Raw genomic sequence first — 16,437 nt, 5'->3', positions numbered from 1 at the left:
AATTACCAGAACCACCAACAGTACAGGAAAACATTACCAAAAACACCAACGATACAGGAATACATCACCAGAACCACACTATCAGTACAAGAATACAGCACCAGAACCAACATTAGTGCAGGAATGCAATATCACGACCACCATCAGTATAGAAATATATCACCAGAACCTTGTCCAAACCCCATGATGACTTTTTACATCCACAACTTGTCTCTGCACAGAGTTTCATCTCATCTGTCCTTCTGCAGCAAATCCCAACATGGTGTCCTTAAAAATAACAGTGTCATTATAATGCTACTGAATAAAAATATCTTTACTATGCTGTGCACCTGAATATTTGAGCTTCACTATGCTTCCTGCATAAAATATGACTCTCACACTGCCCCTATTATTGTACATGGTCTTTACACTGTCCTCTCCTTTCTATATTGGTCCTTGTCTTCACACTGGCCCCTCACACTATGTCCCCCCATGCTGCCCAGTCTCTATACAGTGCCCTCTCACACTCTCCCCCATCTGCATGCTGTCCCCTCCATACCGTATGCTCACACTGTCCCCCATGCTGTTCCATCTCTATACTGCCCCCCATACTAACTAGGCTCTATATTGCACCCCCTCACACTTTTCTCCCCCATTACAATTGTCTCACATATTCCCCCTTCCTTACCCTCATTATTGACATTTCTCTCACCCACGCCAATACACTGTCTTCCCACATTCCCCGTTACCCATACTATCTCCTCACTTATTTCTTTCCCTCTCTGCCCATATTGTCTCCTCATACATTTTCCCCGTGCCCATACAGTCTCATCACACATCCCCCATCCATACTGTCTCCTCACACATTCCCCCTCCTCATATTGTTTTCTGACACTCCTCCCCACTGACCCCTCACACATTTCCCTTCCCCCCACTGATCCCTCATATATTTCTCCCCTACACATACTGTCTCCCTACACAGTACTCCTCTGCTCATACTGTCTCCTCACACATCTCCCTCCCATATTTCCTCTTCACATATTCTTTGCCCATACTATCTCTTGTCAAAGTTACCCGGCTGCCAGTCATGTCTTCTGTGGCACAGGAGTGATTCTAGCAGTGTGATATGATAAACAGATCTAACTGCTAATGTTGCCCTAACCCGGAAGTGATGGCAGTCAGGTCTTCAATTGTACTCGCACCTGAAAAATGGAAGTACAATTGAATGCTGGGAGGTGACGTTTTAAACCTTCTCTGAGCTGGCTATCAGCTTGACAGCTGACTTAGAAGGCAGCCAAATCCCACTCCGGGGGGACAAAATGCTGCCGTCTGAAAGACACCTCGGTCCACTGCATCAGGCAGTTCTACGGCACCCCCATTTCAGTTGTAGCTGGGGCAAATGTCCCGCCTTCCCTTCCCTAGATAGGTCACTGGGTCCGACCATTCAAACTTCAAGGATCTTGAGAATAATGGTCCTAATTTCCAATGTGTGAATAAAGCAAAAGAGTACATTCATGACCATCGCAGCATTCTTTTCTGTGGAAGTGTTAATGTGCAAACAGACAATGAGGAAAATGATAGATAATGTGACTACAAGAGTCATCATCAGAGAAACATCCAATAATGCGCTCTTCTAGTCACTTGACCACTGCAGCCAATTAAAGGCTTCAGTAGTCCAGTGACATCCAAATGATGCAGACATTGCATCTGAATTGGCCTGCGCTCTCTTCTAATGTGGCCTGGATTGGATCTATGAGGCTAATTATGCCTCTGTTTATTACTTTAAAGCACTAATCCTGCCTTTTTAGTCTTATATTTACCAGCCGCTGTCTACAGCTGTTCTCGGCGTCGCTCCTGTCCCACGCCGCCATCTTGCAACCGCAACTTCTGACTGACCGGAAGCCAGAGGTAATGGTCACAAGCTTTCATTGTAAGTCTATCAGAGCCTTGTTCTGGCCTTATTCTGGCTCTCATAGACTTACATTGAGTTGTGACTTCTGGAGCTATCTGGCAGGTCATAAACTACTTTAGGCCATGGCCCCACTATCAGTATCTGGTCAGTATTTTTTGTCAGGAGTGGGAGCCAAAACCAGGTGAGGAACAATCAGAGAAAAGGTATAATAGAAACAAGTCACCAATTCTGCATTTATCACCCACTCCTGGTTTTGGCTCCCACTCCTGAGAAAAAATACTGATCAAATACTGATAGTGGGGCCGTGGCCTTAGACTTACATGAGTGGCGCTAGGAGTAGCTGAAGATTGCAGCTGGTAAGTATATGACTAGGGATATGGAGCTTAGATTAGTAGCACCACTCCAGTGCAGGAATAAAAAAAAGACTGGAGTGGTGCTTTAAACATCCATGACTAGAAAAAAAAAGGGTTCTAAGCATATTTATCAGTCATAAACATATAAAAACTCTCTAAAAGACCTCCTTGATAAGAAGACTGATCCTTTATCTACATCAAATTATTCTATGATGGATTTTCAATTTTTCTTAGATGCCTTGTACTTTGGCCTCTCCTTATAAGCCATAAATTGTTTATTTTATTTATTTATTCCACTGCTTACAATTATTTTTTCTATTTTATTGTGTCTTTTAGATGGTTTGAAGGCTTTAATTGGGAAGGTTTAAGAAAAGGTACTCTCACACCTCCTATAATCCCAAGTGTAAGTATCTGACCAGCTCCTGACACCCCCAGGCAGCAGATCTATCTGTAGGCTTCACTACATTGTAATTTTAAGCATGAAGGAGAGTTATGAATATTACAGAAAGCTACATAGTCCATGGTGGCTATTTGTCAATGATTGGTGTACACAATGAGTAGAACATCCACAGATGGAGAAATAAAGGCTTTGTGTTAACTTTGGGTCTCAGTCGTATTAAAGCATATAGAAGCAAAGTTTGGTGCTCTTTGTATTCGTTCCTGAAACGTCCATTGTACAATGATAGAATGAATGGGAGTCTATCAGGGATGGGCTACATGTTGTAGACATCATTGAGGCTTCGTTTTTCTCACCTGATGGATCAGACTGCAGAAACAAAGACAATAAAATAATTATTAATGTTTTACAATACAGAATAATACTAATCTGTAAACTCCATCACTTGAATAGTACCTGGCTTCTAGTTACAGTATTAGTCCAATGGTGCATTTACATTGCAGGATAATTTGTTGTTAAAAACACTCATTTCATTTTTATCTTGTCGTGTAAAGAGGCGGCCGATCACCTGGTGAATGAGCAAAACACTCGATCATTGCTTGAAATGATGTTTTGTGCATCGCAAAAGATTATCATTCTCGGTGGGGCCTCGTTCTGTATGAATGTACCCTGATTGAAACCCATATTATCAGAACATCCACATTGGGATACATTTCTTAGCCATTTAATTCAGGATTTTCCTTCAGTCCTACTGGCACAAGTGTAGAGATGAGTGATTTATCCGAGAGGAATTAAATTGTACCCAAATTTTACCAAAATCTACATTCACACTTCTGTGTGGATTCATCAAAATGGGGACCATTAAAAGGTTAAAAAATAATAAAAACAGTTTTATTCACCTTGCTGCTCACTTTTCTGGCCATATCGCCCCCTATCGGATCCTTTTATCACCACTGCAGTTTTGTGCATGTGCACGTAAGATCACAATGTCACGACGCGCGCCGTGATCTTATGGGCCTATGTGCAGAACCGTCCTGGGCCTCATCAGAGCCGTAAATCTCAGTTTAGCTTGAAGAGGCCTGTGATTTCTGTGCTGATTAGAAAATATGATGAGTCCCGGATGGAGATGGTGAGGAGAAAAGGGGCAGCAGAGGTGAGCAGTAAGGTGAGTAAATGTTTTTTTTTTTTAAATATTACGTTTATTATGGTCTTGGGTCATTATAGAGGACATTTAATTCACTGGCAGCGAATCAAATTTCCCAGGAAAATCCACAATCTTGCGAATTTGAACTTTGCCAGATCCGCTCGTCTCTTCACAGATGTATTAAGTCCAACCCTCACCATCGGCCTTTACTAACATTTGTGAAAGAAAGGCTCATACTAAAGAGCTCAGAGATATCAGTGTGGTCCTGTAATAGGATGATGCCACCACTGCAAGTCACCAATCATCTATGAAGGATATTATTAAAAAGTAGAAGAGGAACCACAGCAACTCCTCCATTAAGTGGGGACTAGTGATAAGCGAGTGTGCTCATTTAACCCTTTCACCGAGCATGCTCGGGTGCTTACAGAGTAGCTTCGGCGTGCTCGTATATTATGTTCGAGTCCCTGCGTCTGCATGATTTACAGCTGTAAGACATCCTCAACACATGTGAGGGTTACCTAACAAACAGGCAAATCCCTGCATGTGTTGAGGATGTCTTACAGCTGTTAATCATGCAGACGGAGGGACTCGAACATAATATACGAGCACGCTGAAGATACTTAGTAAGCTCCTGAGCATGCTCGGTGAAAGGGTTACATGAGCACGCTTGCTTATCACTAGTGGGGACCACATAAAGTTACAGAGCACAAAGTGCTGAGGAGCAGATTGCATAAAGGTCACCATCGTTCTGCTGGCTCCATAACTGCTGAGTCCAAACCTCCTCTGACATTAATATCAGCACAAAAACTGTGCCCTGGGAGCTTCATTTCATGGGTTTCCATTGGTGCATACAAGCCTTACATCACCAAGCACAGTGCCAAGTGTTAGATGAAGTAATGTAAGGCACACTGCTACTGGACTCTAGATCATTGGAAACATTTTCTGTGGAGTGATCTGATGGATGAGTTTGTGTTTGGCAAATGCCAATATAATATTACTTGCCCGCCTGCATTTTACTGCCTGTAAAGATTGGTGGAGGTGGGATAATGCTGTGGGGTTATATTTCAAGGTTGGCCTATGCCCCTTAGTTCCAGTAAGAAAAATATTTTTGGACATTGTAGCTTCCAATGTGTGGGAACAGTTTGGGGATGGTCCTTTTCCTGTTCCTCATGACTGTGCCACAGTGCACAAAGCAGGGTCTATAAAGGCTTAGTTGGGAGAGTTGGATGTGCGAGAACATGACTGGTCGCACAAAGTCCTGACCGAAATACCATCGAAGATCTTTGAGATGGACTAGAACATAGATTGTGAGCCGGCCCTCTCATTCAGTATCAGAGTCTGATCTCACAAATGCTCTTCTGGGTAAATTTGCAAAAATTCCCACAAACACTACAAAATCTTTCCAAAAGGGTGGAAGCTCCACATTGATGCTGATATCTTATGTAGGTGTAATGTGCAGGTGTCCCAATTCTTTTGTCCACATTGTGTATTTAGATGTAATAAATGAATAACTTTGCATTTGCTGACAACGTAGCCAATCTTCTTATCTGGTATCATAGAAACTTAAGGGGCATTTCGACAAGACCGGCGATTCTCTCATTGTTCTTGATGAGGAGATGTTTTAGAGCTGATGCTTCTGATTCATTAAAAGGCTCACACCTCTTAATGAAACAGGTGAGGCGCGTAGTGGTGTGCGCCGCTATGTGTTCCTTGCCACAAATCTTACTCCAGCCTCTGTTGGAGTAAGATTTGTGGAGTAGCAAACGACACCACCCATCATGAATTTAATGAAAAAGACCTGTCCCACCCCAGCCTCACCCACTTTGTGGGAGGCGGGGCAAGAATGACATGAAAACTCCAGAAGTTGCATGACTTCTTGCGAAACCTTGCGTTGAGCAAAAAATGACGACATTTCGAAGTTTTTTTTCTCCAGAAATCTGGCAAAAAAGCTTTGATGAATCACCCCTTTACTATAAGGGACACAAAGCTAGGGACCCCAATCCTCCTTCTGTTACATACATAGACACCAGTATTATGTATAGCACATAGTAGGTGGGGACCCTGATTTTGTATCTCCGTTTCTTCTTTTGCAGGTTGCATCCCCAACAGACACAAGCAATTTTGACAGTTTTCCAGAAGACAATGATGATCCTCCACCTGATGACAACTCAGGATGGGACATTGACTTTTAATGCATTTTTCTTACCTGCTTCTGCCTTGCTGAAGACAGCTTTCCTGAAACATGGCTGCCAAGAGAACAAAAGAAAGAACTGGGGGAAGATTAATGCTCGGGGTCACCATGATGCCTTGATTGATGCTGCTATAGTAACTACAGTGGCATTAGGACTTATTGCTTAGTTCACAATAACCCTCTTTAACATAATATATATTTTTTTTTGTTTCCCCCCTTTAATATAGCAGTCGACATGGTGGTCCTGAAGCAAAGCCTCATTCAAAAATATATGCTTTCTATTATTGCAGAGTTCACAATTTACCTTTTGAACAGTATAGTGTAAAATGTATTAAAACTGTACATATTTTGTAGCTAGTTTGATCCATAGGAAGGAATAATTTATTTCGGTACAGTTGTCCTGACTCTTTCTAGGAGGGATGTGCGGTATAACCCCCTCCCTCTGCTGTTACTACTACTCTCACCATCATCTGGCTGGCTGGGGTTGATGGGATCAGTAGGTCAGCAGCGGCGGTAGGGTGAAATATGCATGTTTCTCTTTTAAAGTGCATAAATGATGACTTACTGCAGGTCAGAGTAGATAAATATGGGAAATATTTATTAATGCTTTAGCCCAGCTGTGTCCTGCTGAAAAATACTCTCCTTCCTTTAATTGAAGTGTTCCCTATTGCCAATGCAAATATATGGTACCCAATACAAAGGCTGAACTAATATCCAAGAGTACGCAGCATAGAGAAGTAGTCCCTGGTGCCCTATAGCATTTAACTAACAGGTTGGGAGACCCCGGGGCTCCGCTTTATACAAAGGGTTAAAGGTGGCCGCTGATTACTGATAGTACTATAAGATCTTGAGGGGACGGTACATTACCCTGTTGAAGGGAGCACAAAATACCCTGCAGGAATATCACAATGCGCCCTATTGTTTATTATCCCTTTAAACTTAGCGAGAGCAGCTGATATCTTTAAAGGATATGGACAAGTTTGGGGACTTTTTTTTTTTTTTTTACTTAAATGTATGTATCTGAGGATAAAAATTATTTTTGCAATTGGGTCTCATTAAAAATGTTGCACCGTTTGGCTTTTAAAGGCTTTTTTGGTTTTCCTGTACATTGCTGGCTGCAGAATGAGTTCACTTAGTAGCTGACAGTGAGTGAGTTTCTAAAGGGTCATTAACACTGCAAGATAATTGTGAACGAACGTTGTTAAAAATGCACGTTTCACGATTATCTTGCTGTTTAAACAGGCTATCACTTGATGAAGGAGCAAAATGCTAATTCATCTGGTGAACTGATCATTTGTGCAGCAGAAAAGATCAACATTTTCGGCCCTGCATCCCGTGTAAATAGGACTCGCACGGCTGAGAACTATGGGGCCTATGCACACTGAGCGATCTAGTATAGATCTAGTATAGATCACTCACTGTGCATCCTTTGCTTTGGTCTGCCTGTGTAAAGGGGCAACTGAGCGGTAAAAGTTAACCCATCAGCAGTTGTACTGTGCCGATGGTCGGTCCGTGTAAATGGACCTTAACTCTTTAATAGTCCTTTTCTTGAGCTCCTTATGAACTTAAATCAGCTAGGAGGATCCGATGGTAATAAATCTGCACAAAGGATTTTGGTAAAAGACAGATACAAGATATAGGGACTCTTTTCGGAATGAGCTCACTGATGGATTCTTAGTTAGCTCATTCTATCCCTAGCAAAATATAGGCTTTAGAAAGCAAAGGGTGCAAACATTTCTAATGAAACCTGATTGCAACAATTATTTTTATCCCAAAATACATGCGTTTATGTTAAATAAATGTCCATGAATTTCATGTCCTTCAAGATATCATATATTTCTAGTGGATAAATGGCTTTATTCCCGCAACTGTTGGTTCCAGCTACCACCAGTGAGTGTAAGCAGTAGCTAGATCATAATAATGTGTATAATACAAAAGTTCCCCAGTAAAGTGCTGAATCGGACATTTGTTATTTTTTCGCACTCATTGTGAGGACCACAATCATTTGGTCATTTTATGTTCATGTCAATCCAATTCTCAAAGCTGTGTATTTTTTTTTTCTACTTGTGTTCATGACCAGACTGAATGTTAACCTCTCTTTTGTTAGATTTTTAACAATTCTATTAATAAAAAAGCACAATTGTTGCATATGCTGTTGAAAATGATCATGGAAGGCATCGTGTTCATTCATCCATCTTCATCTACCACATTGAATGTAATCATGATAGAGGTTCTAGGTTCTCGATTGGAAGTCGACTGTGATTAGGGACAAAGTATACACATTCCTGGCAACCATTGGGGTCATTTATATACTGAATAACTCGAATAGTCATTCATACATTCCTAGTAATATAGAGATCCAAGGCTAATCAATGGTCACTGGGCATAACGGGAGATGGTGGCGTCTAGAATGACGATATTGGAAGGAGTGCCTGTAAAGAGGTGCTATCGTTACGTCGCCTGATGATCTGAGCTTCATAGAATAGATCAAATGGAATCTGTATTTGTCACATAGGAGGCTAGGTGTCTTTTATACCTTCCTCTATGACCCTACTTTGTAGGTATCTCTACATCTTCATAGAGAACTTCTGCTGGGCTTCCATGGCACAATCCATGTCATTTACTGTCCTTGTTAGACAGAATGATGAACATTCTATATAGGCAGAACGATCGTCTATATGATTATTCGTGCCCATGCTTTCAACAACACACCACAGGCTTACACAGGACGATGTGCTGCCGACGATGATTTTTTACCCATTCCCGACCGATGATGTACATTTAATCAGCCATCAATTCTCTCAAACAGCCGAGGGTGGATCCAAGAACCAGTTAAATGCAGATGTCAATCATTGACAGCGGCATTTATCATGCCCAGACAGGAAGCGCGTCATTGATCCCGTCCATCAACGCCCCTGTCACGTGATCGTGGTGCGCCAATGGGTTGTCATGACAGCTGGGGGGTCTGCTGAAGACCCCTGTGGCTGTCATCACGATCCTCCTGTGAACGTCGCCTCGTGGCCAGCGTTCATAGGAGATTGTGATTTTTGCTATACATAGCAGGGGTCAATCCCTGCTATGTATAGCAGAAGCGATCCGACAATTGCAGCTTCAAGTTCCCTAAGGGGACTATTAAGTAAGGTAAAAAGTAAAAAAAAAAAAAAAGTTTTAAAAAATAAAAAAACACAAACGTTCAAATCACCCCCTTTTTGCCCCATAAAAATGCAACAATATAATTAAAGAAAAATAAAAGTTACATGTATTTGGGATTTCCGCTTTCAGAAACGCCTGATCTATCAAAATATAAAATAAATTAATCTGATCGGTAAGCGGCATAACGAGAAAAAAAAATCAAAACTGCAGAATTAGATTTTTTTTGGTCACTGCAACATTGCAATAAAATGCAATAACGGGCGATGGTATCAATAAAAATGTCAGCTCAGGGCACTAAAAAGAAGCCCTCACCCAGCCCCAGGTTTCCGAAAAATGAGAACGGTACGAGTCTCGAAAGATGGCTACAAAAGAGAATTTTTTTTTTGACAAATTTCTGAAGTTTTTTAACCACTGACATGGGGAATCATATTCAGATACAGAACAGAAACAGAAATTCCTTGTGAATCATATTGCCAGGTCAGTTTTACCATATATTGAACATGGTAAATTAAAAAAAGCAAAAAACATTGTGGAATTGCACTTTTTTTTACAATTTCACTGCACTCAGAATGTTTTCCCTTGTTTTACAGTACACTTTGTGGCAGAATGAATGGTGTCATTCAAAAGTACAAGGCTATGTTCACACATTGTGTTTTTTTTACACAAACCTGATCTCTTGGCAGGAGGTTTGTTCAGGATTTTTCTTGTTTTTTTGCTTGGTTTTTGGTTCATTTTTTTTCACTGTTGTTTTGTCTCTTTTATGCATGTACATAAAGTTCAGTGAAAAAGAAAATCACATTCTGGTTTTTGCACAAAAAAATGCTGTAAAATGCTGAAAAACCTGATACCTGCCTTTTTGGTGCGTTTTTTCAGCATTTTTTTCACCATCCATTAGTTCCAAAAAAAGCTGGAAAAACTCTGAAAGAAGTAACATGCTCTATTCTATAAAAAAACATGCAAGGCACAAAATACTGATCAAATAAAAACCAAGCTGTGTGCATGAGATTTCTGGAATCTCATAGACTTTGCAGGTGCTGTAAAACACAGCTAAAAATTTGCCTTAAAAAACGCATTAAAAAAAAAACGCTGAAAAAACGCTATGTGTGAACATAGCCCAGCTCATCCCGCGAAAAATCAAGCCCTTATACGGCTCTATGGCTGCAAAAATAAAAAAGTTATGGCTTTTGGAAGAAGGGGAGGAAAAGACAAAAACAAAAAATGGATAAATGGCCCAGGGGTGAAGGGGTTAAACCTGCTTAAAAGTCATCGCAACCGAAAAATGAGGGGTTTGCTGATAGTTTACCGGACTGTTCAGATGGATTGATAGTCGGAAACAAACATTCTTACAAACGCTCTTTCCCCAATTTTTAGTTTGTTTAAATGGGCCAATAGTAATTCATAAATGTTGATATAATTCATATATAGGTCGGTATAGTACAGATATACAGACCTGCCTTTTCATAACTTTCCACTTGGCCAGAGATAATCCCTGGTCAATTACATGGGGTAATCAGATTTAAATAAAAAAAAAATCTCTATTGGGTTGTGTTTATGCTGTATGTTTCTTTAAATACATTTCTGGACACATCTGCATACAGGGCACATCCTGTTTAAACGAAGTATTTCTGAAAAGAGGGTATACATTAAAAAAAAGTATCCAAACTTTATATATTTTAAACATGGGTGTTGCCCTAAACTGAAATCCCTAAACCCTAATCTGGAATCTATTAAAGGAGAGATAAAAAAAAAGTGATTTTGGTAAAAGTGATAGTAAAAGCGTACGATACTGAAAACAGCTTCTTGCACTTAAGTATTTACAGGCTGTTCTTAAAAGGGGGGTTGTCCAGTCATAAGCTCTATGTGACTGCAGACTTGTGCATCCTCATATCGCTCGCACTGAGTGCTTGTGAGGATTCTATTTTGCTGGTTTCCACAAGTATGCGATTTGTATACATGCGGTCACATGCTGACTAGACGTGCCTGGCCTCGCTCATTCCAAGTGTATTGAGTGAGATCAGATACAGTCTAGTCGGTATGTGGCCAGAAGTATGCAAATCGTATACTTGCGGTCACATGACCACCCGCCCCCGGCACTGAAGAATCATCATATATTGAGAGCCTGCAGACTTGTAGCTTAAGACTGGACAACCCATTTAAGCCTAATAAGGGACATATATAGGAACACAATGGAACGCTACATAGACCCAAACCAAGACAGTGATATGCTAAAGAAGAGCATCTTGCGCTCTTTATTATAATGGTATCATTATTATTATATTTAAGCTGACAAATCTTTTATTATATTGAAGCTGGAGATCCTTTATTAAAAGGAAACATTACACCAACATTTAATCTCAAATTCCTTTTAAAGAACATTACAGCCGAATGAAAGGGAATGAGTTTATATAATATGGAGATGGCAAAAAGACTAAAACCACCAATTATGGTATAGAGTCCATTTTTTTTTATCAAGGCCTAAAGAAGGGTTCTCTTATATGATGTCAGGATTAGATAAGCTCTTATTACTTTACCTAGGTGCTATGTATATACTCGATCTGTGAGATGTCCACAACTCATCACTTCAGAGATATAGGACAACTACTTGTTTTAACTAGAAATTCTAATATTACATTTAGCAAGGCAATATTAATTAATTCCCAACTAAATCCCCAGAAGAAAACAAAATAAATCTGACCATAATTATTAGATTAATATTGATTGAATCTGTGGTGGGATCGCCTACTATCTAATGTGCAGGGGGACCTCACAACGATACCCCGACTATAGATGTCAGATGAGAAAATGATCAGGCTGTTGGATTTCAACATACCTGATCCTTTTTCTTCACACAGATGTCTTTCAGCAGTCTTCTCATCTCTCCCTATTAAGGAGGTTGTCTCGTCTTCAGCATGAGATCACCGCTTCCCTACCTCTCTGCTCCTGCTTGATAGACAGTTCGGACCAGCGGGATTGTTGTACTGCCATACTATAGATGGAAGCAGAGGCAGCTTTTCCTTCGGCAGCACTGGAGAAACGCAGTGTCACTGAAGCTGGCCCAGGATTGTGAGCTAACATTGCGATACAGGTCAGCTTCAGTGCAGCACTTACAAGCTCTATTAGAAATAGCTTGTAAGCACTGAGCATATTCAGCCAAAAGAATATAGAAAAAATACCTCTTTTCTTGAGAACGTAGAAGATTTTTATAACAAGTAAATTGCAAAGTTGCTTGTTTTTATAAGCACTTTACAAGTTAATTCAGTAAAGAACCACTCCAGCATTTTTTCATCACTGGAGTGGTGCTTCTAATCTAAGATCCCTGCTCCGAATCTCATACTTTCCCACCAGTGTCTTCAGCTTTTATCGGTGCAGCTCCAGTTTCGGGGCATCATCTTGTGATCGCAGCTTCTGACTGGGCAAAAGTCAGAGGTAACAGTCACAAGCTTTCAATGTAAGTCTATGAGAGCCAGAACAAAGTTCTCATAGACTTTGAAAAGTGACCTCAGGCTCGCTCCAGCAAACACTGAAGCGATCCGGCAGGTCATAATTTGGTGGAGATGGTGACGAGTAAGTATGAGACTAGGGGCAGCTGCCTTAGATTAGAAGCACCACTCCAGGACTGAAATAAAAAAATCCTGGAGTGGTGCTTTAAGTAACATAATAATAACCCTTTACAAGAACATGCCATGTACATTCGGCCATACCGAGTGGGCGTCAGAAAAAATAGCCATCGGCAGACAGATTGGTAAAAGCTATGTGATGTGTGTGGCCAGCTTCACACTAACTCCGGCAATGTAATCTAGGCTATCTTTTCTTTATCTATGAAACAGTTCAGTTTTGCTCTTGGCTGTCCAAAGTATTACATAACCCAACAGAGTCGATATGTAGCAATAAGCCAAGAAGCACAGGAATAATGATAAACCTATAGCATGTTATATATATATAAGATGTGAAATAATTGTACTGCACTGTCTAATTGTATAGAGTCCAATGTAAATATCAGACTAATGTCCCGGGAACAAACTATTGTTCTGCTGTGATACATCGTAACCGAAGGCGAGAAAAAGAACTGAACAAACGATATGGCATATACTGTATATACTCTGTGACTACCTCTATATAAGGGGATAGCTACTGTTTATCTACTGGGCTAACAGTGCTGGAAAAAATGATAACCCTGACTGTTAAAAGTCCAAGGTTTAGTCATCATTGTACCAAGCCCTTGAAATCCTCCCACTGTATTTTGTCCAAAGACATTTTACTGTAGATTTTTTAATATTTGAAAAAAAAAAAAGAAAAGAAAAAAAGAAAAATATTTCACGTGCTTTTTGACACAGCCTAAAGACTTAGATTTGATGTTACGTTTCAGGATAAACACTGTCATGCAATTCTATACATGTCACACAAGAGGCTTCCTTATTCCTCTGCAGCGCCCTCTAGGGGCAGAGGCAGTAATATTTTCATTGGGTCTACCTGGTTATAGGTAGAAAATGACGTCAACTAACATCATATACATCATTCATCCTCATTGTAAAACGTTTACTGAGTTAATCATGTTGGCACTCTCATCTATAAAGGTTTCATAAACTCAAAACTCTCGGAATGTATAAGAACCCATTGTACAACTGTATAGACGGGGAGGGGTGGGGGCTATTGGAATGGCAATATAAAATGATACACAGAACATAAAAAAAACCCGTTGTGACTTACGTGCTATTGTAGACGACTTTGCAAGTTTAATGTTACTTTTTATATTTGGTTTGTCATACAGCACCATCCTCTGGTCGTGAGATATTCATCTACATTATGTGTCCCAAGCATGTCTGGATTGGAGTGTAGATGTGCTCATGAAATCGCATTAGCTTGATTGTTACAATAGGACTCCATGCAAACAGTATTTGTGTAAATATTGATCATTTTGTGTTCCGATTTGATAAGATATGCATTGTAGTTCTTTTATTAGCAACTCATTGGATTATTTCATCATTTCCTTATTTGTAATGTGAAGTGTTTTATTAGGTACAGGTGGACTTTGTCAGTATTAGTGAGCGACTGTACCCTGTCCCCTCATCTGTACCATAGTCCTGAACCATAAAACCTGATGATTTCGGCATTGTTACAAGTGCCTTAAATTCATGGCATCTTCTAATAACGTAAGCGTTTCGATGTTATGCTGCATGACTATGACAAACACACCTCAAGACGTTGTCCTTTCTTAGCTTGCTCTGTTTTACAGTTCTTTCTGCTGACGATTTCTATGCCTTTATTATTCTATATTGATGAAATACGGAAATGATGTTGTTTTAATGACTTCTGTTCAATGTACTGGAGCTGTGTATCTGTGAATGGGATGCAGCATCATTTCTGTGAAATGTATAAATGTATGTGTGGGTCTAATCTATGACATACTATCAGTCTTTACACTGTAGAACTGTTTTGCTAAGGTGCGCCTAAAATAAGTTGTTGTCCTCCAGCATACTAGACCAGACTTCCAAGTCTCGAATACATTGTTTCCAGCAAAAAGGCTAGTAAATACGCTGGGTGAAATGATGACTCGCTTATCTGAGCTATCCTCCCGGCAGAGTTGGCAAACTCCTGATAAAAAATAAAATATTCCTCCTGGAGCTCCACTAATCCCAATTGCCCCACATTATCCTAATTAAAAAAAACTTAAAGGAGGTCTAACATGTTATGTGGTGGAATGGGTTAATTTCACCTATGAGGCAAAGCACCCGCTGTGTAGCCATATCTGTATGATTTCATATATGAGCATTAAAAGGGTTGTCCCAAGACAAAGTCATTTTCATTCTAAATCTTTATGTATTTTGTGCCATAATCCAAACTATTTTCTAATTTACTTGCATTAAAAAGTCCCTATCCTTCCCTAACTACACTATTTAACTGTTATTTTATTTTTTTCCCTTCTTGCTTTTGATGACGTTTTGTTTGAGAACTCCCAGTGCATGCTAGGATACTGAAACAAAGTGATATCAGGGGTCAGAGGCTGCGGCAGTGCTCCCTCCCTGAAATGAAGCATCATCAGTGAAGCTCATTTTAGTGTTTGGGCTAGTCCCTGAACGATGTGCACAATGACAGTGCACTCTCTGTTGGTGGCTCAGATCAGCAGTAAAGAGCCAGCTACAGAGCGTTGTCAGAATATCCGGCATGCAAAGACTAGCACCCACCCCGCAAGTGACGTCTCTGCATGCCGGTTATTATGAAACCACTCTGTTTCTAGATTATTAATACTGTTCAGAGCCTACAACAGAAAGAGCACTGTCATCGTGCACAGTGCACAGCACGCAGGGACTAGCCCGGCCACTGAAATGAGTGTCACTGATGATGCTTCATTTCAGGGAAGGAGCAGAGACTGCCCCCTGATAATGCTTTGTTTGTGTATCCCAGCATGCAATGGGGGTACTCAAACAAAGCCTCATCAAAAAGTAAGTAGGGGGAAAAACAGAAAAGCAGTTAGAAAGTGTAGTTAGGGATGGACAGGGAATTTTTAATGCAAGTATATTAGAAAATAGTTTGGATTATGGCACTAAATAGATAGGGATTTACAATGATAATCACTTTGCCTTTAGACCACCCCTTTAAGCAATCACAATTCAGAAGTCATTTTATATCTGCCATCCATTTACATTAGAAGAACATTGTCGAATCACTGAATTTGTATGAGGGCTTCCCAACCATCTTCCGCCTCCCGCTTTTCTGATGGCAGATGTAAGAGGAAAGAAACATTGCATGTGCTTCCATTGAAACAATGTGTTTAGCGGTTACTATTTATCATTTACCCATTAAAATAAACATGCATGTTAAAATGCGTTAAAAGGGGAAGTCTCATTTTCTTAAATGAGTAAAATTGCTAAGAGCTTGTAAAAACAAGCAACTTTGCAAATTGCTTCTTATATTAAAACTCTTCTCTGTTCTCAAGAATGAAGGAATTTTTAATGTTATAGTTTAATGTTCATTACCTGTATAATCAGCCACCGCTGCAGTTTATTAGATGTGGCCTGTCTCCTACACAAGGAGCGCAGCACTTGCAGGCTCTTTGCTATAGAGCTTGTAAGCCAGCCTCAGTGATACTGTGCTCTTCCGATGCTGTAGAGGTAAAGCTTGCAGCATGGGAAAGCACACAGTTTGGAAAAGTGGCGTGAACATGCTGCTACTCCAAACTGCCAATCATCAGGAGTGCAGAGTCCCACAGAAAGCAGGAAGTTAGGAAGCAGAGAAGTGGTGTGCTCCTGTATTTTGATGATACAAAAACCCCTTTAAGCATGTATATTTATGGGACAACTGGGTGAATTA

General features: G+C 40.3%; 1 protein-coding gene across 5 annotated transcripts in view; it reads left to right on the top strand.

The window, feature by feature from the left end:
• The window catches only part of PRKG1 (protein kinase cGMP-dependent 1), a 1,639,061-nt gene extending 1,624,066 nt beyond the window's left edge, over positions 1 to 14,995 (top strand). For all 5 annotated transcript variants that reach the window (XM_073685491.1, XM_073685493.1, XM_073685488.1 and 2 more), the window contains 2 exons: positions 2,581 to 2,647; positions 5,879 to 14,995. In XM_073685491.1, the coding sequence (XP_073541592.1) occupies positions 2,581 to 2,647; positions 5,879 to 5,977 (166 nt within the window). In that variant the 3' untranslated portion in view covers positions 5,978 to 14,995. The remainder of the gene's footprint in view (positions 1 to 2,580; positions 2,648 to 5,878) is intronic.
• Positions 14,996 to 16,437: the final 1,442 nt, after the last annotated feature.

Source organism: Phyllobates terribilis, unplaced genomic scaffold (assembly GCF_046119375.1).
Source record: "Phyllobates terribilis strain yellow unplaced genomic scaffold, ASM4611937v1 Scaffold_5__5_contigs__length_657084704, whole genome shotgun sequence".
Taxonomy (NCBI): Eukaryota; Metazoa; Chordata; class Amphibia; order Anura; family Dendrobatidae; genus Phyllobates; species Phyllobates terribilis.
The sequence above is the reverse complement of the archived record's forward strand: the minus strand, read 5'-3'. Positions and strand labels throughout refer to the sequence as shown.